Genomic DNA, 26,841 nt, shown 5'->3' with positions numbered 1-26,841 from the left:
TGCTCCTCTTCTAGGAAAACCAGAGAAGCTGGTTCCACCAAGATTTCTGGAAAAGTTCACAAGTAAGAATGTAAGGAAAGGAGCGAGCATTACCTTAACTGTCAGGGTCGAAGGTAAGATGAATTTCCCACCAGCAATTGTAAAAATCTCTTATGTTTGAGGGTGCTTCTACGATTGTTTTTGAAAACCACATAACGGAAGGAGCATTGCTGTAACACAAATAGCTAATGATTGCGTTCTCATATGTGCTGCCATAGTGAGATTCCTAAGTTCATAGGAAAGGAGGAGGTTCTCCAGTCACCCCACATCTGACATGTGGGAGTCTTTCAAACGTCAGTTGATTAGAATCCAGGACCAGCATGTTCCTGTGAGGAAAAAAGACAAGTTTGGCAAGTTTCGGGAAGCTTGGATAACACATGATATTGTGAGCGTAGTCAAAAAGAAAAAGGAAGCATTTGTAAGGGCTGGAAGGCTAGGAACAGATGAAGCACTTGAGGATTATAAAGGCAGTAGGAAGGAACTTAAGCAAGGAATTAGGAGGGCTAAAAGGGGTCATGAAAAGTCATTGGCAAACAGGATTAAGGAAAATCCCAAGGCTTTTTATACGTACATAAAGAGCAAGAGGGTAACCAGGGAAAGGGTTGGCCCACTCAAGGACAGAGATGGGAATCTATGTGTGGAGACAGAGGAAATGGCCGAGGTGCTAAATGAGTACTTTGCATCAGTATTCACCAAAGAGAAGGACTTTGTGGATGATGAGCCTAAGGAAGGGAGTGCAGATAGTCGCAGTCATCTCATTATCAAAAAGGAGGAGGTGTTGGGTGTCTTGCAAAGCATTAATTTAGATAAGTCCCCAGGGCCTGATGGGATCTACCCTAGAATACTGAGGGAGGCAAGGGCAGAAATTGCTGGGCCTTGACAGAAATCTTTGCATCCTCATTGGCTACAGGTAAGGTCCCAGAGGACTGGAGAATAGCCAATGTTGTGTCTTTGTTTAAGAAGGGTGACAAGGATAATCCAGGAAATTATAGGCCGGCGAGCCTTACGTCAGTGGTAGGGAAACTATTAGAGAGGATTATTCGGGACGGGATTTACACCCATTTGGAAACAAACAAACTTATTAGCGAGAGACAGCATGGTTTTGTGAAGGGGAGGTCGTGTCTCATTAACTTGATTGAGTTTTTTGAGGAAGTGACGAAGATGATTGATGAAGGAAGGGCAGTGGATGTTATCTATATGGACTTTAGTAAAGCCTTTGACAAGGTCCCGCATGGCAGACTGGTACAAAAGGTGAAGTCACACGGGATCAGAGGTGAGCTGGCAAGATGGATACAGAACTGGCTCGGTCATAGAAGACAGAGGGTATCAGTGGATGGGTGTTTTTCTGAATGGAGGGATGTGACTAGTGGTGTTCCGCAGGGATCAGTGCTGGGACCTTTGCTGTTTGTAGTATATATAAATGATTTGGAGGAAAATGTAGCTGGTCTGATTAGTAAGTTTGCGGACGACACAACGTTGGTGGAGTTGCGGATAATGATGAAGATTGTCAGAGGATACAGCAGGATATAGATCGGTTGGAGACTTGGGCGGAGAAATGGCAGATGGAGTTTAATCCGGACAAATGTGAGGAAATGCATCTTGGAAGGTCTAATGCAGGTGGGAAGTATACAGTAAATGGAAGAACACTTAGGAGTATTGACAGGCAGAGAGATCTGGGCGTACAGGTCCACCGGTCACTGAAAGTGGCAACGCAGGTGGATAAGGTAGTCAAGAAGGCATACGGCATGCTTGCCTTCATCAGTCGGGGCATAGAGTATCAAAATTGGCAAGTCATGTTGCAGCTGTACAGAACCTTAGTTAGGCCACACTTAGAGGGTGGTGAGTGCCTGGAACTTGCTGCCAGGGGAGGTGGTGGAAGCAGATACGATAGCGACGTCTAAGAGACATCTTGACAAATATATGAATAGGAAGGAAATAGAGGGATATGGGCCCCGGAAGTGCAGAAGGTGTTAGTTTAGGCAGGCATCAAGATCGGCGCAGGCTTGGAGTGCCAAATGGCCTGTTCCTGTGCTGTACTGTTCTTTGTTCTAGATTACTCTCTTGCACCTCCTAATAACTGATTAACAAATAGCGCCCTGAGGGCATGAAAGTAATTTTGCAAAGCTCTGCTGCTGACACGGAGTATATTGAAAATCTTTGGAAGTAATTTGAGTATTCAGATTGCCAATAATACACTTTTTTCAGGATCTCCGATACCTGATATAACGTGGCTTAAAGAAGAGTCAGTGGAAGATGTGATCTGGATTAAACAAGATACACCAGGGTATAAATTGGCTAGCTCAAATATGCAGCACAGTCTGATCCTGCTGGATGTCGGGAAGGAATACACTGGAATCTATACCTGTATTGCTACAAACAAGGCTGGCCAGTCCATCTGCTCTGCTCACTTGGACATTGTAGATGGTGAGCAAAAGTTACTAATAGATTTCACATAAGCAGTGTGGTGAGAGAATTTTTTTTAACTTCAACAATAGTTATAATATATTTTTCAAATTCAATTTTATTGCATTCCAATTACAATTTATCTCTCAGAGATGTGATATGGTATCCTATAAATGTTAGTCTTTCAGATTATCCTGGCCATCAAGTTACTAGTTGCATATATGACCTGTAGAATCAAACTGCTTTCGATCAATTTACTCCAGTACAATTTTCACAAATTGCTATGTGACAAAATGTTGACAATTTATGTGAGGGTTCTTTTTACATGTGTAGGAGTACCAGGCTATTTACAGTAAAAACAAGTTTTTTTGATTACATCAATTTCTGAACTGCAGAGACAAATTAGTAGTTATTAATTTCAAAGAAACTATATGCATTACCAATTTACAATATTTGTGTGCCTTTCTGTTTTCATGCAAGAAGTTGAAGTTTCAACAGAAGAAACCACAACTGTGAAAGAAGCTATTATGCAAACATTCTTACAAGGGTAAATTCATCTAATTGGATATTTCATTGAAAAATATGGGGGTGGTGGGGCACTTTAACTGTTTGAATTCAAATGATAGCTCCCTTGGTGGTTTGTTATGGTACTGAGCTGTACAAATTAGGTACATTCCAGTTTAGATCCCATTTTTTTGTTGTGTTAACTGACCTTGGCAAGACTGATAAGTGGCAAGTAACATTCGCGTCACAAAAGTGCCAGGCAATGACCATCTCCAACAAGAGAGAATCTGATCATCTCCCCTTGACATTCAATGACATTATGATCGCTGAATCCCTCACTATCAATATCCTGGGGGTTACCATTGACCAGAAATTGAACTGGAGTAGCCATATAAATATCGTGGCTACAAGAGTAGGGCAGAGGTTAGGAATCCTGTGGTGAGTAACTCACCTCCTGTCTCCCCAATGCCTGTCCACCATCTACCAAGTCAGGAGTGGGATGGAATGCTGTCCACTTGCCTGGATGGGTGCAGCTCCAACAACACTCAAGAAGCTCGACACCATCCAGGACAAAGCAGCCTGCTTGATTGGCACCCCATCCACAAACATTCACTCCCTCCACCACTGGCACACAGTGGCAGCAGTGTGTACCATCTACAAGATACACTGCAGCAACGCACCAAGGCTCCTTCGACAGCACCTTCCAAACCCGCGACCTCTACCACCTTGAAGGATGAGGGCAGCAAATGCATGAAAACATCACCACCTGCAAGTTTCCCTCCAAGCCACACACCAATCTGACTTGGAACTAGAGCGCCATTCCTTCACTGTCGCTGGGTCAAAATCCTGGAACTCCCTTACCAACAGCACTGTGGGTGTATCTACCTCACATGGACTGCAGCGGTTCAAGTAGGCAGCTCACCACCAACTTCTCAAAGGCAATTAGGGATGGGCAATAAATGCTGGTTTAGCCAGTGATGTCCACATTCCATGAACGAATATTAAAAAAATGTACAGTGAATTTTGACATCAGCATAGTTGGGGATTATGGAAGAGGAAGAGCAATTCGTCCCTTGACTTTGCTTCCTCCTTTCAGGAAGACCCATTATACAGAATATGTAAGCAGGACACCACGGAATGATGGGACCCAAAATTGACCAGCTGTAATACTTTTCAAATAATAAGGTGGATTTTGAAGTGACTGCCATCTAGCCAATAGATGGAGGAGGAGGCCCAAGTATTTTCAGGGTCAGGCTTCATTTGAATTCTGTTTACAAGTTGGTCACTTTTTTTGGAGTAACTTTCTCTTTGGAGGTAGCAGGAAATCTAACGACCTTATTCACAGCTCAACTGATCACGGTTAAGGGGATGGAGACGGAGGGGGAAAAACAACCAAAGGAGAGTCCAGTTTTGTGGCGTTAGGCAGAGCATTAATTCTCCTCCATGTTGAATACCACTTGGAGGAAGTACTGAAGGTGGCAAGGGCACAGAATGTACTCTGGGTGGGGGACTTCAATGTCCATCACCAAGAGTGGCTCAGAGGCACCATTACTGACCGAGCTGGCCGAGCCCTAAAGGACATAGCTACTCGACTGGGTATGCGGCAGGTGGTGAGGGAATCAACAAGAGGGAAAAACATATTTGACCTCATCCTCACCAATCTGCCTGTCGCAAATGCATCTGTCCATGACAGTATTGGTCGGAGTGACCACCGCACTGTCCTCGTGGAGATGAAGTCCCGTCTTCACATTGAGGATACCCTCCATCGTTTTGTGTGGCACTATTACTGTGCTAAATGGAATAGATTTCGAACAGATCTAGCAATGCAAAACTGGGCATCCTTGAGGCGCTGTGGGCCATCAGCAGCATCAGAATTATACTCAACCACAATCTCTAACCTCATGGCCCGGCATATCCCTCACTCTACCATTACCATCAAACCAGGAGACCAACCCTTGTTCAATGGAGAGTGCAGGAGGGCATGCCAGGAGCAGCACCAGGCATACCTCAAAATGATGTGTCAACCTGGTGAAGCTACAACACAGAACTACTTGCGTGCCAAACTGCAAAAGCAGCATGCGATAAACAGAGCTAAGCGATCGCATAACCATCGGATCAGATCGAAGCTCTGCAGTCCTGCCACATCCAGCCATGAATGGTGGTGGGCAATTAAACAAACTAACTGGAGGAGGTGGCTCCACAAATATCCCCATCCTTAATGGTGGGGGAGCCCAGCACATCAGTGCAAAAGATAAGCCTGAAGCATTTGCAACAATCTTCAGCCAGAAGTGCCGAGTTGATGATCCATCTCGGCCTCCTCCTGAAGTCCCCAACATCACAGACGCCAGACTTCAGCCAATTCGATTCACTCTGCGTGATATCAAGAAACGACTGAAGGCACTGGATACTGCAAAGGCTATGGGCCCTGATAATATTCCGGCAATAGCACTGAAGACCTGTGCTCCAGAACTTGCCGCGTCCCAAGCACAAGATGTTCCAGTACAACACTGACATCTACTGGGCTATTTTCCAAATTGCCCAGGTATGTCCTGTACACAAAAAGCAGGACAAGTCCAACCCAGCCAATTACCGCCCCATCAGTCTACCCTCAATCATCAGTAAAGTGAAGAAAGGTGTCATCGACAGTGTGATCAAGCGGCACTTGCCTAGCAATAACCTGCTCAGTGACGCTCAGTTTGGATTCCACCAGGGTGTCTCAGATCCTGACCTCATTACAGCCTTGGTTCAAACATGGACAAATGAGCTGAACTCAAGAGGTGAGGTGATAGTGACTGCCCTTGACATCAAGGAGCCCTAGCAAAACTGAAGTCAATGGGAATCAGGGGGAAAAGTCTCCGTTGGTTGGAGTCATACCTAGCGCAAAGGAAGATGGTTGTGGTTGTTGGAGTTCAATCATCTCAGCCCCAGGACATCACTGCAGGAGTTCCTGAGGCTAATGCCCTAGACCCAACCACCTTTAGCTGCTTCATCAATGGCCTTCATTCAATCATAAGGTCAGAAGTGGGGATGTTTGCTGATGATTGCACAATGTTCAGCACCATTCGCGACTCCTCAGATATTGAAGCAGTCTGTGTAGAAATGCAGAAAGACCTGGACAATATCCAAGCTTTGGCTGATAAGTGGCAAGTAACATTCACGGCACACAAGTGCCAGGTAATGACTATTTCCAACAAGAGAGAATCTAACCATCTCCTCTTGACATTCAATGGCATTACGATCGCTGAATCCCCCACTATCAATATCCTGGGGGTTACCATTGACCAGAAATTGAATTAGAGTAGCCATATAAATACCGTGGTACAAGAGCAAGTCAGGGGCTAGGAATCCGGTGGTGAGTAACTCACCTCCTGACTCCACAAAGCCTGTCCACCATCTACAAGGCACAAGTCAGGAGTGTTATAGAATACCCTCCACTTGCCTGGATGGGTGCAGCTCCAACAACACTCAAGAAGCTCGACACCATCCAGGACAAAGCAGCCCGCTTGATTGGCACCCCATCCAAAAACATTCACTCCCTCCACCACCGACGCACAGTGGTAGCAGTGTGTACCATCTGCAGTATGCACTGCAGCAATGCACCAAGGCTTCTCAGACAGCGCCTTCCAAACCCACGACCTCTACCAACTAGAAGGACAAGGGCAGCAAATGCATGAGAATACCACCACCTGCAAGTTCCCCTCCAAGTCACATACCATCCTGACTTGGAACTATATCGCCTTTCCTTCACTGTCACTGGGTCAAAATCCTGGAACTCCCTTCTAAACCGCACTGTTGGTGTGCTTACCTCACCTGGACTGCAGGGGTTCAAGAAGGCAGCTCACCACCACCTTCTCAAGGGCAATTAGGGATTGGCAATAAATGCTGGCTTAGCTAGTGACGCCCACATCCTATGAATGAATAATAATAAAAAAAAGTGGCCAAGTAAGCCACTCAGTTGTATTAAACCGCTGCAAAAAGGGAATTGTGACAGTAACTTTACCACATGCAGTGGTTCAAAAAGTGGCCTACTACCATCTTCTCTAGGTGGTAGGCCAATAAATGCTTGCCTTGCCAGTGATGTCTACAGCCTGAGATCGAAAAGATACTCTGGTTAAATGTAAATAAAAATGTTGCTAAATTAATTTTTTTTTAAACTGGCTGTTGATAGTGTTAGGACCAGGTGAGAAAGGGGTCTAGGGATTCCCTCTCAGCCTTTGCCTGTTTTAACCGTAACAGGGTTTAGTTTTTAAAGACGCCATGTTTTTAGGTCCCCCTCCGTGAATCCTTGTTCACTGCTTTCCAATTATAAGGCAAAGAAATCATTCAGACAGGTTTTCTTAGATTTAAACAAAAAAGGTGGCAGTTTATTCATCTTAAACTCTAATTCAGTTAACGAATACGCGACGCGACCACTCTAGCATGCATACGCAATAAACACAAACGCAGATAGAGACAGAAAAAGTAGAAGGAGTAAAGGGGAAATGTTTGAGGCAATATCTGGGAATTATTTACGGTCCTTTAAGTTCGATGTAGCATCTTTGATTGCTGGTAAGTCTTTCCGTTTCGTTGGGTCCCAGTGCACGCTTTTAAACTTGTTTCGATGTAGGCATCTTTTCTCTCTTGAGGTTTAAGTGCATTCAGTGGATCCGGAAATTAGTGAGAGAGAGAGAGAGAGGCTCTCTTCTTCCAAGTTCAGTTGCAATCTGCAGCCTAACCCAAGCTGTTCAAAACCAGACCTGGGCCAGCAGGTTAGTCATGTGACTCGCTGTTTAAACAAACTCCTGTGTCTTGGATTACAGAGTTCTCGGTGGGCGGGATGTAGTGCTGTCTGTTACACCGACAAGATGTGGATTACCAACGCCCAAACCAATCTCTGTAAATTGAATCAGTGAGCAGTTCCCATTGTCTTTTCCTAGGCGACTTTTTCCAGCCACTGTTGATCCCTTTAAACAAGTCATCTCTCCACTCCAGCAAGCTTAAAATTAATGTTCATGTGACAAAATTAATATGCCTCATTCCTGGCAGGTGGGGGTCTTCATGGGGGTCTCAAAAATAGTGTTCTTAATCCTTGTTTTAATTTGATTTTTCTGTTTTTTTACTTCAACTGTGTGGCAATGATGTTACATCTTTGTTACAGACGACAAGAACCTGATCATAAAGGATCAGAGAAAAGTAAGTATCTTTGTAAAACTTAATGAAGCTAGGTAAGCTTAATGCAACATTAAAGCTTGCTCTTATGGAATTTTATAGTGTAAAAATCTGCATGTATCCACTCTGTACAGAACTTTAGTTAGGCCACACTTAGAATATGCTGTACAGAACTTTAGTTAAGCCACACTTAGAATATTACATGCAATTCTGGTCGCCACATTACCAGAAGGATGTGGAGGCTTTGGAGAGGGTACAGAAGAGGTTTACCAGGATGTTGCCTGGTCTGGAGGGCATTAGCTATGAGGAGAGGTTCGATAAACTCGGATTGTTTTCACTGGAGATGGAGGGGCGACATGATAGAGGTTTACAAAGTTATAAGCGTCATGGACAGAGTGGATAGTCAGAAGCTTTTTCCCAGGGTGGAAGAGTCAGTTACTAGGGGACATAGGTTTAAGGTGAGAGGGGCAAAGTTTAGAGGGGATGTGTGAGGCAAGTTCTTTACACAGAGGGCGGTTTGTGCCTGGAACTTGTTGCCGGGGGAGGTGGTGGAAGCAGGTATCATAGAGACGTTTAAGAGGCATCTTGACAAATACATGAATAGGATGGGAATAGAGGGATACAGACCCCGGAAGTGCAGAAGGTTTTAGTTTAGGCAGGCATCAAGATCGGCGCAGGCTTGGAGGGCCGAATGGCCTGTTCCTGTGCTGTACTGTTCTTTGTTCTTGTTCAAGCAAAAACAGTGCTGAACCTGTGGATATTCTCTTGATCACTTAGTGCCCATTTAGCTTTTGATCTACACAGTTATTTCTTTTGTGCCCAATTTTAATTCAAAACTAAATAGCATATGAAACGTAACATTTATATTTCATCCTATTCTCTAAATGCAATTTGCATTGTTTTTATATTTTTTGATTTTGCAATACAAATGTTTTTCCAGTTCTCGGAGTATTTTCCTTTATTGTATTACAGATCAGAGAGAAATGCTGGCAGAAGTCAGCAGAGACGTTTCTGCAACTACAACCTTACCACATTTTTCACTGGCAGATGTTGGAACTGAAGAATTCCTGCAGAAATTAACATCTCAGATCACACAGATGGTCTCTGCAAAGATCACTCAAGGTGAGCCTTGGGCAGTAAAGATTAGTCTAATGTAAACTACTCATTTTGAGAAAGGTAATTCAGAGTGTAACCTCCACTAACATCCGTTAATTGTGTCCATAACAGACGAGCACTTAAATTGAATTCTGTTCTGCAGAATTTGTATGATCCCCTGCAGTTTTGGAAGGTACCGCTATAGATATGTGGTTTAAACCTTCTGCTCTTCAAGAAGAATTACATTCTTAACATTTCAGGTCTGAGACCTTTCATCAGAACTGACCTCACAGAATCACAGAATTATTACAGCGCAGAAAGAGGCCACTTGGCCTGTTGTGTCGGCACCGGCATGCCATTCCCCTGCCTTCTCCTGTAAACCCTGCACATTCTTCCATCTCATATAACAGTCGAATTCCCTTTTGAATGCTTCTTTTAACCTTAAATGTTAACTGTTTTTCTCTCTACAGATGCTGCCAGAGTATTTCCAGCATTTTCAGTTTTTATTTCAGATTTCCAGCATCCAGTGTTTTGATTTTGTAGAATTACATTCTTAAGTTCATAGCCCTAACCACTCCTCCTTTCTAACTCTGCCTTTCCGTATCCATCTATTCCTCTCCCATGCTCCCTGCCTAAATGTCACTTTTTGTCCTTCTCTCTTTCTATCTCAACACTGAAAAGAGCACATCCTGGAATAACATGGAGCTCAAATCCCACCATGTTGAAAGACTTGTACCCCTGATTATTAATACAATGCATTATCGCTGACAACACCATGTCATCAGGGCAGGTGCTGACCAGAGGGTAGGTGCTTCCAAACAAAAAGGAATAGTCTCAAAGTCCCTCATCCAATGTCACCTTTGTGCACCAATAGTAGATCTGCACTGCAGAGGTCTGAAAGCTAGGAATGGCATGTGGCTTGAAAGAAAAGCTTCCAGGAATAAAACAAGCACTGAGAATTTTCTCAGGGATTCTCCTGATTGATCACTGTAACCTGTGGAAATTCCAGATACACGCGAAAACAGGATATCCACCAAGGTTACGGCAGCTGATTGAGAAAACCTCTGAAGAAATTACTGGTGATCCTTTTGCAGTGAAACATAGATTTTAAACATTTTCTGAGAAACCTAGATGAAGTGCAACAGCCCATAGTGCAGGATGCCATTAAAGTTGAAAACAGTAGGAAAAGGGATCAGCTAAATTGAGAAGCAATGGTAAGGTGAAGTTGAGATTAATCAAAATGTCTGTATTGCATTTCAGCTTCACTTCGTGTTCCTGGAGCAGAAAGTGATGAGGAAGCGAAGACTCCATCTCCATCTCCACGTCATGGTAGATCCAGGCCTTCTTCTATTGTCAACGAATCCTCCTCTGAGTCTGAAGATGCAGAAACTAGAGGCGAGGTAGCGTGTGCTCTTTAAATTTCCTTTATAATCACAAAATGAAACAGATGAATGAGGCCATTTGACTCATCTTAACTTACCTGTCCTGGAAAAAAACTTACAGTCTTTCATCATATCACTTAATGAGATCTTGAAAGGTTTTATTCTGAACATTGATCACTCTTTGCATAAAATGTTCATCCTGGCATCAGTCCTAAATAGAATCAAATGGAAGTTAAAAGTTTTCCGCTCTGTAGTATGTGAATTGCGAACTAATTTCTATATATAATGAATTCAAGCATCAATGTGTTACTGTGCTTTCGCACAGGAACAGCAGGCTTACTAAACAGTGGTCACCCTGGACTGTTTGCAAACACCTGCAAGTAGCTAAAATAAAAGAAAAATACTGCAGATGCTGGAAATCTGAAATAAAAACAAAAAGTGCTGGAAATACTCAGCAGGTCTGGCAGCATCTGTGGAGAGAGAAGCAGAGTTAGCGTAATGTTAACTCTGCTTCTCTCTCCACAGATGCTGCCAGACCTGCTGAGTATTTCCAGCCCCTTTTGTTTTCATTACCTGCAAGTAGCTAGTCATAGAGCAGCATTTTGGAAGATATCTTGTCCTTTCACCCAAGGAAAGCATGTGGCATGAAAAGTGTAGAGGACGGGGAAAGACAATTCAAATATTTGCTCATTGATCAAATAACCAGAAATACAGAATGTTCCAGTGCTTTATAGATTTAATGGCCTCGCATTTAAGTGCCTCACCTTGCGGAAACTGGTTGGAGGGAATGGTGCAGTTAAAATAACGGGTGTCAGTAGCTCCCGCTGATCCAGTTTCCTTCTCCACTTGTCCCCATATTAACCTGCTCTTTTGAGCAGGCGAGCGGGACATCAGCAAGCAGGAAGCTGGGTCCTGTTTTAAATATAAAGATAGTGTCCAATCATGTAATCAGGACCCGAACTGCATTCATCAATCTGAGGCCTGAGTGGCGGGGGGGTGGGGGATTTTTTTAATATTCTTTCATGGGATATGGGCGTTGCTGGCTAGGCTAGCATTTATTACCCACCTTAATTGCCCTTGAGAAGGCAGTGGTGAGCTGCCTTCTTGAGCTGCTGCAGTCCATCTGGGGTAGGTACACTCACAATGCTGTTAAGGAGTTCCAGGATTTTGACCCAGCGACAGTGAAGGAACGGCGACACAGTTCCAAGTCAGGATGGTGTATGGCTTTGAGGGGAACTTGCAGGTGGTGGTGTTCCTAAGCATTTGCTGCCCTTGTCCTTCAAGGTGGTAGAGGTCGTGGGTTTGGAAGGTGCTGTCGAAGAAGCCTTGGTGAGGTGCTGCAGTGCATCTTGTAGATGGTACACACTGCTGCCATTGTGCATCGGTGGTGGAGGGAGTGAATGTTTGTGTATGGGGTGCCAATCAAACGATCTGCTTTGTCCTGGATGGTGTCGAGCTTCTTGAGTGTTGTTGGAGCTGCACCCATCCAGACAAGTGGAGAGTATTCCATCACACTCCTGACGTGCCTTGTAGATGGTGGACAGGCTTTGGGGAGTCAGGAGGGGAGTTACTTGCTGTAGAATTCCTGGCCTCTGATCTGCTCTTGTAGCCACAGTATTCATATGGTTTTGGGGTATAGCGTAGGCTTCTTCTGTCAGGCACAATACGCCCAGCAGGTAAGTTTGGAATTTATTTTTCAGGTTTTCTTGTGAGGCATGAGTGCTGCTCTAGGCCTCGCAAGGAAACCTTGACCCCTCCCTTTAATCGGGCTATCCTGCTGATCACTGCATGCCTCCCTCATCCATGATCGTGGTAAGACCCCTCCCCACCCCCGGCTCCAACCCAATTGCTGACAGACCGCTAACCCTCATCCCTGCCCCGATTGTGGCCCCAAGCCCAAAACCCCACACCTGCCAGGCACCATTTATTTACGCTTCTGCGAGCTGGTCAGTGCTGTTCTGGCTGGTTGTTGGATTGGAAACTACAGCATTTTATTTAAATGTAGTGCAGAGAGGAAGAAGCTGTAAGGAAAGTAAGCAGATTATCTTATTGGATAGCAGTTTTAAAAAATTAATTTTATCCTTTTGTCATGGCAGATTTTTGACATTTACGTGGCTACAGCAGACTACAACCCACTACCAACTGAGAAAGAGTCCATTCACCTTAAAGAGCGGCAATACGTGGAGATTCTTGACTCTGCACATCCACTGAAATGGCTGGTTAGGACCAAACCTACTAAATCCACGCCTGCCAGACAAGGTTGGGTATCTCCTGCCTATCTGGATAAAAGAATCAAGGTAAACTCCAGTTAAGCATCAGTCATGTATACATGGACACTGAAACATTACAAAGTAAATTTCTCTTGTACAAGAAAGACATAAAGCTAAATACTGCTGTTGACAAATGACAAGTCATGGCCTTGCAATGTCAGGGGTGTAGTGTAGCATTTGTTTATCATCTATTTCCCAACCCTGGCAAAATTATTGTCATTTGAATTTTTACTTTGCATGCTAATACACACAGAGGCCCTGATTTTAACTACCTCCTGGTGGAAAGCAGGCAACAGGCAATTGGGTGAGCAGTGACAACTTGCCGTTCAGTCTAAGCTTGTTGGATCATCGGGATCATGTGCTCAAAAAGGTTCAGTAGGCAAGTTTGAAACTTTTCTTTTAGGTTTCTTTGTGTCCCAGGTGGAGTAGAGGTTCTCCTCCAGGCGAGGACATTTTGGGCCTCACGAGCCCTAGGCTTCCCCCCATCGTCTCTAGAGCCCCTAAGTCTTCCCCCACCCCATTAACTTGTTGGGGACCATGCCTGCCGGACAGGTAGTAGATCCAGCCAGATTTAGGTGGGAGACAGAGAAAATTTGTTCAAATTAGTCCTGGTCGTTTAGGTCTTCCAGGCCTCCATGTTCCTGAACTCCCCGGATGTGGTGCCTGCTTTGGGGCTCTCGCGAACACTGTACCCTTCCCCCTTTTAAAATCGGGGTGAATTATTCTCTTATATCAGTAGACCTAAAATAATATCACCACAATTTCTAATATTCTGTGAACTTTGTCACACGTCAGAGACATAGAGCACATTGAGTTTGTGTACAAACAGCTACTGCCAGCACAAGTATTAACAATAAAATGCTAAATAAAATTCCAACATAAAGTGCAAACAATATGTATTGATATTAACAATGGATTCCAAGAAGTAAATTAAAATTTTTGATTTAGCACAACATTCGCATAACAATTATAAACCATTCATGTTTTACTCTTGCAATTCCAGCTGGTGGAATTTAAATTCAATTAATTAATAGAACTTAGGCACAGGAGTAGGCCATTCAGCCCTTCGAGCCCACTCCACCATTCTATAAGCTCATGGCTGATCTGATCTAATAAAAAAAAAATCTGGAATTGAAAGCTAGTCTCAGTAATGGTACCATGAAGCTATCATTGATTGTCATGAAAACATATCTGGTTCACTGATTTCCTTTAGGGAAAGGAATCTGCCGTCCTTACCTGGTCTGGCCTACATGTGACACAGCAATGTGGTTAACTCTTAACCGCCCTCTGAAATGGCCTAGCAAGCCACTCAATTGTCAAGGGCAGTTAGGGATGGGCAACAAATGTTGGCCTTGCCAGCGACACCCACATCCCATGAAAGAATAAAAAAAATTGAATCCATCTTAGATTGTTGCCTTAGACTCACTCCACACTTCAATTTAATTAGCTATTAGTTGCTTTGTAATTGCTACAATAGCATTTGCAAGGCACAGGAAGATACAGTTGGGAGAAGCTACACTCATAAAGGAAAGAGAAATATATAATTAACACACTTAAATTTTCATAGATGGGAGGTAGACAAGTAATCTGAACCAGATAACTTCAATTGAATATTCAATATTGAATATGAACTGTTTATAGCTATAACTGGGCATTTGCCAAATTCACAGGGCTGAATTTTATTAACCCTCCGGTGTCGGGGATCATGGCGGAGGGCCCGGAAAATTCTTCAGGGTGAGGCCCGCCACGACCCCCGACACCGAGAAGGCCCTGCTGCATTTTACCGGCGGAGGCAAAGCCTCGGTGCAGCCCCCCCTTCCCCGCCCCCCCCCCCACTGCTCGGCTGCGGGGCCTTACTATTAACATTAAAATTAATTTTAAAACATGCAAATAAACTTAGCTGGACCCAATGGCAGTCCCACGCCGCCGATATCACAGCCGCCTGCCGGAACTGCCCCTGCGGATGTCCGCACAGCGTGGCACTAGTGGGGATGGAGGAGCAGTGAAATTCTCAGGGCGGGAGGGGGGAGGAGCGGTGAAAACAGATTCAATTAGTTGAGTGGATGGTGGGAAGGGGTTGAAGGGCAAAGAATGCAAAGTTTGGGGTTGATTGGTCGGGACAGGCAAAAATGGTTTCTCGGGGCTGAGAGGGAAATAAGTATATTGTTTCATCATTGCAGGGGGTGGAAAAGGGGCTTTGATGTGTAATGAACTGATTTTATTCAAATAAAAGGTGATGGCTTTAAAAATGCAAATAATCTGTCTGGATTTAAAGCCCTTTAAAAATGTTGCCAGCATGGTGGCACCAGACGCAGTTGTCAGGGACAGAGCAACCGCCCCCGCTACATCATTATCGGGGCGGCTGCTGAGCTCCCTCCATTTAAATGAGCCCCCGCGCGAAATATCGAGGGGATTCAGCAAAGGCCGCTTCACGCAGCGGGCCGCCGAGATCAGAGCATGCCACCATGATTTGTGGCGCACCAGTAAAATTCAGGCCACTGTTCTCTCTCTCTCACTGCTGTTGCCCTGCACCATAGGAACATAACAGCAGGAGTAGGCCATTCAGCCCTTCGAGCCTGCTCCGCCATTCTAGATCATGGCTGATCGTCTACCTCAACGCCATATTCCCGCACTATCCTGATATCCCTCGATGTCATTAGCAATTAGAAGTCTATCGATCTCTGTCTTGAACTTACTCAGTGACTGAGCTTCCACCACCCTCTAGTACAGAGAATTCCAAAGATTCACCACCCTCTGAATGAAGAAGTTCTTCTTCATTCAGTCCTAAATGGTTTGCCCTTTATTCTGAGATTGTATCCCTGGTTCTAGACCCCACAGCCAGGGGAAACATCCTTTCTGCATCTACCCTGTCACGCCCTATAAGAATTTTGTAAGTTTCTATGAGACCACCTCTCATTCTTCTAAACTCCAAAGAATACAGGCCTCAATCTCTCCTCATAGGACAATCCCACCATCCCAGGAATTAGTCTGGTGAACATCTGCTGCACTCCCTCTATGGCAAATATATCCTTCCTCAGGTAAGGGGACCAGAACTGCACATAATATTCCAGGTGCAGCCTCACCAATGCTCTGTACAATTGAAGCAAGACTTCTTTGCTCCTGTACTCAAATCCTCTTGCAATAAAGGCGAACATACCGTTTGCTTTCCTAATTGCTTGCTTCACCTGCATGCTAGCTTTCAGTGACTTGCGAACAAGGACACCCAGGTCCCTTTGGACATCAATACTTTCCAATCTCTCACCATTTAAGAAATACTGTGCAACTCCATTCCTCCTACCAAGGTGGATAACCTCACACTTATCCCTTGCTGACGATGCTGCTTTAACATCTCACACTGAAGAGTGCCTGCAGAGTCTCATCGACAGGTTTGCGGCTGCCTGTAATGAATTTGGCCTAACCATCAGCCTCAAGAAAACTAACATCATGGGGCAGGACGTCAGAAATGCTCCATCCATCAATATTGGTGACCACGCTCTGGAAGTGGTTCAGGAGTTCACCTACCTAGGCTCAACTATCACCAGTAACCTGTCTCTTGATGCAGAAATCAACAAGCGCATGGGAAAGGCTTCTACTGCTATATCCAGACTGGCCAAGAGAGTGTGGGAAAATGGCGCACTGACACGGAACACAAAAGTCCGAGTGTATCAAGCCTGTGTCCTCAGTACCTTGCTGTATGGCAGCGAGGCCTGGACAACGTATGTCAGCCAAGAGCGACGTCTCAATTCATTCCATCTTTGCTGCCTCCGGAGAATCCTTGGCATCAGGTGGCAGGACCGTATCTCCAACACAGAAGTCCTCGAGGCGGCCAACATCCCCAGCTTATACACACTACTGAGTCAGCGGCGCTTGAGATGGCTTGGCCATGTGAGCCGCATGGAAGATGGCAGGATCCCCAAAGACACATTGTACAGCAAGCTCGCCACTGGTATCAGACCCACCGGCCGTCCATGTCTCCGCTTTAAAGATGTCTGCAAACGCGACATGAAGTCCTGTGACATTGATCACAAGTCGTGGGAGTCAGTTGCCAGCGTTCGCCAGAGCTGGCGGGCAGCCATAAAGGTGGGGCTAAAGTGTGGCGAGTCGAAGAGACTTAGCAGTTGGCAGGAAAAAAGACAGAGGCGCAAGGAGAGAGCCAACTGTGAAACAGCCCCGACAAACAAATTTTTCTGCAGCACCTGTGGAAGAGTCTGTCACTCTAGAATTGGCCTTTAAAGCCACTCCAGGCGCTGCTCCACACACCACTGACCACCTCCAGGCGCTTATGCATTGTCTCTCGAGATAAGGAGGCCAAAGAAAATTCCATCTGCCATATACTTGCCCACGCACCCAGCCTGTCCAATTCCCCTTGAAGCCTCTTTGCATCCTCCTCATAATTCTCATTCCCAACAAGTTTTGTGTCATCCACAAATTTGGAAATATTACAATTGGTCCCCACATCCAAATCATTGATATGGATTGTGAACAGCTAGGGCCCAATCACTGATCCTTATGGTACCCCACTGGTCACAGCCTGTCAACCTGAGAATGACCCATTTATTCCTGCTCTCTGTTTTCTGCCTGTTACCCAATCCTCAATCCATGCTAGTATATTACCTCCAATCTTATGCGCATTAATTTTGCTTACTAATTTCCTATATGGGGCTTTATTAAAAGCCTTCTGAAAGTCCAAATATACCACATCCACTGACTCCCCCTTATCCACTCTGCTCGTAAAATCCTCAAAAAACTCTAGCAAGTTTGACAGACATGATTCCCCTTCATAAATCCATGTTGACTCTGTCCAATCAGACCATTATTTTTTAAGTGTCCAGTAATCACATCCTTTATAATAGATACTAGTATTTTCCCTACTACTGACGTCAGGCTAACAGGTCTGTAGCTGTCCCTCTTTTCTTAAACAGTGGGGTTACATTTGCAACCTTCCAATCTGCAGGCACCATTGCAGAATTTATAGAATTTTGAAAGATCATGATCAGTGCATCCACTATCTCTGTAGCCATCTCTTTCAACACGCTAGGGTGAAAATCATCAGGTCCCGCGGATTTGTCAACTTTCAGTCCCATTAATTTCTCCAATACTACTTTTTTACTAATCCTAATTTCTTTCAGTTCCTCATTCTCACTAGACCCTTGGACCTCAATAATTTCAGGGAGACCTCTTGTATCTTCCTCCATGAAGACAGACACAAAGTAATTATTTAGCTTCTTTGCTATTTCTCTATTTCCCATTATAAATTCCCCTGTCTCTGCTTCTAATGGACCCACATTTGTCTTTGCTCACTTTTCCTTTTTACGTACCTATAGAAGCTTTTACAATCTTATTTCTTGCTAGTTTACATTCATATTCTATTCTTTCTTTCTTTATCAATTTCTTGGTCCTCCGTTGCTGGATTCTAAAATTCTCCTAATCATCAGGCTTATGACTTTTTTTGGCAACTTTATAAGCCTCCCCCTTTGATCTAATACTATCTTTAACTTCCTTTTGTTAGCCATGATTGACTTACTTTCCCTATTGGATTCTTTTGCCTTAAAGGAATGTATGTTTTTTGAAAACCATGCATTAATTCTTTAAATACTAGCCATTGCCTATCTACCGTCAAACCTTTTCATGTATATTTCTAATCCACCTCGGCCAACTTGCTCCTCATACATTCATAATTGCCTTTGTTTAGATTTAAGATTCCAGTTTCAGATTGAACTACATCTTTTTCAATCAAAGTGGAAAATTCTATCATACTATGGTCTCTTTTCCCTAAAGGTTCTTTTACCACCAGATTATTAATTCGCCCTTTCTCATTGCATAATACTAGATCTAAAATAGCCTGTTCCCTAGTTGGTTCCTCAACATATTGCTCCAGGAAACCATCTCGGACACATTCCAGGAATTCTTCTTCCACAGCATTGGTACTCGTTAGATTTACCCAGTCTATATGTAGATTGATGTCACCCATGATTACCCTTGCTACATGTACTTCTAATTTATAGCATGCCCTATATTACCACTACTGTTTGGTGGCCTGTAAACCACTCCTACCAATAATTGTTGCCCCTTTCTGTTTCATAGTTCTACCCAAACAGATTCTACGTCCTGTTCTTCCATTCCAAGATCCTCTCTCACTAATGCACTGATCCCATCCCTTATTTTCAGCACTACCCCACCTCCTTTTCCTTCTTGCCTATCCTTCCTAAATGTTGAATATCCTTTAATATTCAGTTCCCAGTCTTGGTCACCCTGCAGCCATGTCTCCATAATGACAATTAAATCATACCCATTTACTCCTACTTTCACCATCAACTCACCTACTTTGTTGCGAATGTTACGTGCATTCAGATAGAGTGCCTTTAATTCTGCCTTTTTAACACTGCTGTATTTTGACCCTGGTTGGTTCTCGCATTTATTTCTGCTGCTTTTCTACTTCCCATAACCAGCTTTGTTTTTCTCTTATCTGAATTCCCCCTCTGGTTCCCAACCCCCTGAGAAGCTAGTTAAAATCCTCCCCAACAGCACTAGCAAATCTCCCGATGAAAATGAGTCCCAGTCCCGTTAAGGTGTAACCCATCCATCTTGTACAGGTCCCACCTGCCCCAGACCCGGTCCAATACCCCAGGAATCTAAAGCCCTCCCTCCTGCACCATTTTTCCAGCCACATGTTCTTTTGCTCAATCTTCCTATTTCTATACTCACTGGCATGTGGTACTGGGAGTAATCCTGAGATTACTGCCTCAGATATCCTGCTTTTCAATCTCCCTAAATTCTGCTTTCAGGAACCAATGTGGACCACAACTTCTGGCTGTTCACCCTCCCCCAAAAGAATGTCCTGCAGCCATTCCATGACATCCTTAATCCTGGCACCAGGGAGGTGACGTACCATCCTGGAGTCACACCTACGGCCACAGAAATGCCTGTCTATTCCACTAACTATCGAGTCGCCTACCACAATTGCCCTTCTACTCTTCTTCTCCCCCCCTCCCCCCCCAACCTGTGCATCTGAGTCACTTGTGGTGCCACAAACATGGCTCTTCCTACATTCCTCTGACGAACCATCGTCCTCACCAGAATCCAAAACATAAAACTGGTTAGTGAGTGAGATAGGCCACGTATGAAGCAGAAACTAAATTCTGGTTTGTTATATGTATCTTCTACTCAGTGAGTAAATTCTACATGGTTTATTTCTCATATGTTATAGTTCTCAGCCGAAGTTGCACGGGAAAGCCCTGAATTCCCTGGGGAGATTGAATCAGAAGAGGAGTACAGGAGAAAGTTATAGTGAGTGGACTCAAGTTCCATTTCTACTCTATTGTCTTCTATTAACATTGTCATTATTCTTTTATAAAAATAAGAAACTCAGATACTCAATACTTTTTGACATTTTTTTCAAAATGATTTTCAAGTTAACTATTTGTTGCATGAGATAAGATTTTCTTAGTCTGGCATAATGGCTTTCTTTTATTTACATATTGTTTAATTGAAACATTTCTTTAATTATACAAAACATTTATGGAATCAGTATTTTGGGCCAAGTGGCCTCGTTCTATGCCGTAAACTCTCTATGATTCTATTTTATAATAACTGTAAATATAAAATGTATTATTCTGAGTTAAAGTTTTTTCTAACAGTGTATTGTGATTTATGTGATTACAGCCTCCTTGTTCAGGATCTGATTGCAACTGAAAAAGAGTTCACGAGAGATTTACAATTCTTTGCCGACCATTATGTCAATCATACCGAAACAAGTCCCGGCATACCACCTTCAGTAGCAAACAGCAAACAAGCGATTTTCCGAAACATTAATGAAATTACTGATTTCCACATCAGGTTTGTAATTCAGAAGTATGCAAATAGATAACTGAATACAGATCCTTGTAAATTTAAGTTTTGAAATTAGTTTGAAAATAATGGACTGTATAAAAAGTTGATCTCAGCATTATTAAAAGTCCTGAAAAATTGTAACCTGCCCCCATTCACTAGGATTCATTTTGAATGTAATAAAAGAGGCATACCTGTTGCTCGCATCAGCTGAGAAGGTAAAAGTGAGCAGGCAGCCTCTGGTGTCACCTCCAACATGCCACTTGCATGATGGTCCGAGGGGAAAAAACTAGATGCCTGGCTTATTCTGCTGTCCTGAGAAATAGCAGCCTCTTGCAGGTGCGACCATCATATTTTTTTTATTCATTCATGGGATGTGGACATCGCTGGCCAAGCCAGCATTTATTGATCATCCCTAATTGCCCTAGAGAAGGTGGCAGTGAGCTGCCTTCTTGAACTGCTGCAGTCCATGTGGGGTAGGTACATCCACAGTACTGTTAAGAAGGGAGTTCCAGGATTTTGACTCAGCGACAGTGAAGGAACGGCGATATAGTTCCAAGCCAGGATGGTGTGTGACTTGGAGGGGAACTTCATTGCAACAGACCTTGGAATGAGTGTCCACTGATCAGCGGACTGGCTGGTCTAATGGCAGCTGTCAGATTCTGAAAGCCCTGTACTTTCAAAGTCACAGCTGTCAGGTGCTATATTTCCTCAGTCTGACCTGAGAGCCTCCATGTAGGTGTGATGTTTCTTCAGCATCTTTCTTTTCAGTCAACTACCCAGTCGTTTTGGATCGCAAGACTCCAAAGCCAGTGGCCTTATACCTCCTCCTCTCCTGGGAAGGAGGTAGATTGTCATTCATTCACCATTCTTCTGACTTCCTTATTCTCAGTTTATATGCTTCCTAGCACTATCTCATTCACGGAATGGATCTGCAAATCTGCTTTGAAGCCTAGAGGGTTTTGATAATTTCCCCAGCTGCTCACCCCTCTAACCTGCTGAAGGCGACCATCTGCAGCATCTGCAGTTGTCCATCTTCTCCAGCTGTGATATCTCAAGTGCAATTGTGAATCCTGCTGCAAGCCTGCAGAGAAAAGTTACACAAGGCTGACCCTGGGAACATAAGGGGAAAGCTGAAAAACGAAATCAAACATTCTATCAGTGAATCATGTTTCACTTTGTTTCAGCACCTTCCTGAACGACCTTATGAAATGTCAGACAGATGATGATATTGCATTATGTTTCATCAAGAACAGTGACGGATTTGATAAATACATGAAATACCTGGTTGGGCAGGTCCAGGCTGAATCTCATATCACTAACCCAGCTGTCCAAGACTTTTATAATGTAAGTAGTATTTTAAGAAACTGTAAGTAAAACTGTCATGAGTGTTTGATGTTGCTGAACCATTTAGACTAATATCAAACTACTTGTTTTATGAAGCCGTCGTATAATAACAATAAAGTTATTTATAAAATTGAGACTAAATACAAACATATGTATTCATCCAAAGAATAAACAATGGTATTGTTTCTGCTTAATTGATAAATATTGTAACCAATGAGACTCCCAAGATAGTTCTACTTAGGGAATATTTGCAGCTTTATTTTTAAAATTTATATTTCTCATTTTTGGCATTTTTAAAATTAACACGATGTTCTTTTTTTTAAAGAGGACTGTGCCACACAAAAGAACAAAACGATTCTCCTCTAATCCAATGGCCTAATGTGTTTGCACATATGAATACTAAATAATTGTGGGACCAATAGATAGTTAATATAGATTGGGTGCTTTGGGTCTTGGGATGATCTTTGCTAGTCAGAGGAAATTATTATCTTGTTATTTATTGCACTGTTCAGGCTGAATTATGTGCAGCTGGCGGGGGGCCCCAACACCGGGCCCAAAAGGTGAGGGGAGCTCCAGCTTGGCCCGGCTGTATTTAACGGCGCTCCTGCAAATTAACTGTTCGGCGCCAAAATCCCATCCCTTTAAGGACGGGGATTCCACCTCCAAGAGCTGCCGGCCAATCAGAGGGCCGGCAGCTCAGCAGTTTCAGCAGCGCCACTGGGAACGGTGGCCTCTGTTGGAACTGCAACAGCCACTTGAAGAGGAGCAACCATGGAGCCAAGCATGCAGGCAAGTGGGGTGGGCTTGCCGGGGCCGCTCAGGCGGGCCCAGGCGTGGGAGTTACTTAGGGCGGGGTGGGGGGGTGGTGGTGTTGGTGAGTGATGCTAGAGAGGCGGCATTTGCTGCCAGGGGCCCTCCGTGAGCCACAGATTGCCCATGGAGGAGGGCCCCTCACCCCCAAGCCCACACGGAGGCCGCCTTGAGTTATTGGACCGCCTCCTCACATGGCAGAGGCACCCTTGCCACTGGTAAAATGCCAGTGGCGGCAGGAAGAGGCCCTAAAGTTGTCATTAATTGGCCACTTAAGGGTCTCAATTAGCCTTTGGGTGGGAAAGCCGTCCTCTGCCCCACCCTGAACTAAATTCGAAGGCGACAGGCACTCCACCACTGCCTTCCCACACAATTTTATCAGCCCCCAATGCCTCCATTCCCGGTTCAAGGGAGCCCATCAAAGGTAAACTTTGTTTTCTAACAACGACTCATACTTCCATTCCCAGAAATACACAGATGAAATTTCATCAACACAGGATCCATCAGAACCGGCTGTGTTACCTCTACATGCTTACTTAGAGAAACCTCCCAATAGACTCTTGAAATATCAAAGCGTTCTCAAGGTGAGTCATAGTTTTCAGTGAATTATCTGGAATTCTGATTAATATTGAAAATTGCCAGTATTCCTCCTACACATCTTACCCAATCAACAAGTGAAAGCTTAATAATTATAGTTGAATTTTTCTCAATTCATTGAATTTTGTTTGTATTAGAGATCTTGAAATCAGAAAGCTTGTATTTTGTCACTGAGAAACACAGTCAGCATAAATTAGTGCTTGGATTATTAGTATTCTGATGACAACAGACAACCACATTTTCTGACCACTTGCACTTTCGGATAATTTCAGATTTTAAACTTTATAGAAATTTAGCATGATCATGGTGATAAGAATTGTTTAATTTTGTGGATAGATTTGGCTGAAACTACAAATTATGGAGATTCAAATGCTATGACTTAGTACTCAGAGTTGCTACTCCAGTACAAAAGAAAGGTCAGTACTGCTACTATCACAAGATACTTATGGCTGAGAAAAAGCCATTCAGCCCATCTTAATTTATCCATCCAGAACAGCCCTACACTCTCCCCATCACTACATCTAATTATTTCTTAAAGGATTTCAGGGTTTTGACTTGTACCACTCGGCCCAGAAACCATTCCAAGTGTTGATCACTTACTGTATGAAGAAGAACCTCCTGAAGTTTACCTTACTACTTTGAATCTGTGTTCCCTTCTCTTACTCTGTGTATTTTAAAGTGGTATTCCAAATTAACTATAGTTGTTGGAAAATTGCATTGTGCATTTTGTTCACTTGAGGCTACCATACACATGCCAGAAGAGGGCCTGGAAAGTGAAAGTAAAAAATAAAGAAGAATCCATTGTGTTCAACATCATGCTGTCTCATATCTCTTACTAAACTCAGGCTATATCTAAGTCCCAAGAACATCATGTACTCCTTGGAACAGAGAAGGCTGAGGGGAGATCTGATTGAAAGGTACAAAATTTTGAGGGGCCTGGATAGAGTGGAGGTGAAGGGTCTATTCACCTTAGCAGAGAGGTCAGTGACGAATGGGCTTAGATTTAAAGTGATTGATAGAAAAATTAGAGGGCAGATGAGGAGAAGCTTTTTCACCCAGAGGGTGGTGATGGTCTAGAACTCACTGTCTGGAAGGGTAGTTGAGGCAGAAACCCTCAACTCATTCAAAAGGAGTCTGGATATGCACCTCAAGTGCCGTAAGCTGCAGGGCTACGGACCAAATGCTGGAAGGTGGGATTAGAATAGGTGGATCGTTTTTCGGCTGGCACAGAAATGATGGGCCAAGTGGCCTCTTTCTGTGCCTTAAACTTTCTATGATGCGATGATTCCATCACAATGATGACGAGGTAAATAGAAAGCTGATGGTGAAAAAGCAGGAAACATTGCTTTCAGGTATGGAACGTTTGGAAGGTTTTGTCTGCTTTCTGAAGATAGTGTTTTAAGTTGGAGACTGTATTAGACACACACAGGAAGCTTATACAATGTATACACACACTCTGATCTCTTCAAAATAACCATGCAATCTAAAAAAAATGTTCTTCTCATTATTGCAAAGAGGTTTCCTCTGCTAGGAATGCAATCCCGGATCCTTGATCACACATTATCACTGTGTTGCTGATCAATATGGCATTGTCTATGCCCAGTCTACCACCTTTTAATGTGCTTTCTGAGCCATCATCTTTATTCCCATATTGTCAAAAATGGCTGCGACAGTTCGAAGGCGCGTTGGCAGATTTTGCAATCACAGATGACAAAAGGAAAAAGGCCCTTACTTCTCCACTATGGAGGTGAAGGATTAGAAGATATCTTTGAGACACATATGCCTGAGCAAAATGGCTACGACTTAGCAAAAAATGCGCGGACAACCTTCTTTACACCCAAGAAAAATATAATATATGAAACTGTTATCTTGCGACACACTAAGCAAGAAACAAACGAGATAATTGACCAATATTTCACACGATTGAGGCAACTAACAACCAAATGTGACTTCGGTGACGTTGAAATTTGTCGAACAGGAAATCAAAACATAAATAATTGAAGATTGTCTCTAGTCAGCTATACCGAAAAGCACTCTAGAAAGACAGACAGCTGTCAGAGCTGCTGGAGTTAGCAAGATCACTATTGCTCTCCAAGTACTGAAGTTGAGGTTGCTAATAATAACAACCACACTCCAATTTCAACTCCTTTGAACACTGTTCATCATTCATGTGCCAGGAAACCAGCTGCAAAGCAACAAGAGCTGTCTCACAAATAGTTGTGACTTATGCAAAGAACGTTTTCACTATGGCAGTGCATACCAACACCGGACAGAGTGTCCTACTACTGGTAAACAGTGCAAAGCTTGTGGAAAACCCAAGTGCATTGCCCGTGTTTGTCACTATCAGAAAAATAAACTACTAAGACCAATGCCAACAGAAGATGCTTTGCATGCTTACCACAGCAAAAAGGTGAGAGAATGTAGCCAATGTAGAGGAGGATGACCCTGAACATACTTTTGTCCTCTCTCCCACCATCGTCCTCACCAGTATCCAAAACGTAAAATTGGTTAGTGAGTGAGATAGACCATATATGAAGCAAACAGCCATGTGTGCCACAGACCATTGGCTGCTTGGACGTAGATGCTCTCATAGATACAGGAGCATCTGCCAATGTCAAGGGAGACGAAACATTCAACAGACTTCAGGATTTCCCCATTCTTTGCAAACCAGGGAATACGAAGATTTTCCCTTACATCAGTGACAAACCGCTGAAATTTCTCAGGACTTTTGAACCCCAATCTCATTCAAAGACACTTGATCGAATGCTGTATTCTATGTCCTATCTGAAGAATGGGACACGCTTATCAGTTCCCACACAGCAACAGATGTGCACATAATTGCAGTCACATACGCAATTCCTGTGAATGACAAATCATTCTTGAACTGTATGCTGACCGCCTCACTGGAAGGTGAACTGAAAGATGCTACATGCAAGTTGCATGTAGATCCTAATGTGCCCCCAGTCGTGCATCAAAGGCAACGAATACTATTTCATGTCAGGAAAGAGACAGAGAGGAACTTAAATGCCTGCTTGACCTTGATATTATTGAGAAAGTTGGGAATGAGCCTACCCCTTGAGACACACCCATACAAGTCATCAAGAAACCCAAGAGCAAGAACCAGATTAGAATCTGCGTTAATATGCAGTCATCAAACCACCCATACACCAAGAAAAACATTTGACACCGATAATCGATATAGAGAAAGTGAATGGTGCTAAACACTTTACTAAACTTAACGTCAATGCAGACTACCATCAAATCAAGTTTGTAGAAGAATCAAGACATCTGACTGTATTCTGTACTCAAATCAGATTTTTCCAATACAAGCGGCTAAACTCAGTTCAGCAGCTGAGGTACTTCAGCACGTGATTCAGTCTGCACTTCAAGGATCAGTGATGACATTCTCATCTGCGGTC

The 26,841-nt window shown here is 43.6% G+C and overlaps 1 protein-coding gene across 1 annotated transcript in view; it reads left to right on the top strand.

Annotated features, from left to right (window-relative positions):
* obscnb (obscurin, cytoskeletal calmodulin and titin-interacting RhoGEF b) overlaps positions 1–26,841 on the top strand; it is an 868,128-nt gene that overhangs the window by 590,890 nt on the left and 250,397 nt on the right. The window contains exons 105-114 of the mRNA XM_068053434.1: positions 15–113; positions 2,245–2,463; positions 7,972–8,118; positions 9,067–9,216; positions 10,450–10,589; positions 12,668–12,878; positions 20,056–20,128; positions 20,504–20,677; positions 21,856–22,015; positions 23,293–23,409. Coding sequence (XP_067909535.1) covers positions 15–113; positions 2,245–2,463; positions 7,972–8,118; positions 9,067–9,216; positions 10,450–10,589; positions 12,668–12,878; positions 20,056–20,128; positions 20,504–20,677; positions 21,856–22,015; positions 23,293–23,409 — 1,490 coding nt within the window. The remainder of the gene's footprint in view (positions 1–14; positions 114–2,244; positions 2,464–7,971; positions 8,119–9,066; positions 9,217–10,449; positions 10,590–12,667; positions 12,879–20,055; positions 20,129–20,503; positions 20,678–21,855; positions 22,016–23,292; positions 23,410–26,841) is intronic.

The sequence above is a fragment of the Heterodontus francisci genome, chromosome 2, assembly GCF_036365525.1.
Source record: "Heterodontus francisci isolate sHetFra1 chromosome 2, sHetFra1.hap1, whole genome shotgun sequence".
NCBI classification, from domain to species: Eukaryota; Metazoa; Chordata; class Chondrichthyes; order Heterodontiformes; family Heterodontidae; genus Heterodontus; species Heterodontus francisci.
This window is presented reverse-complemented; position numbering and strand designations above follow the sequence as displayed.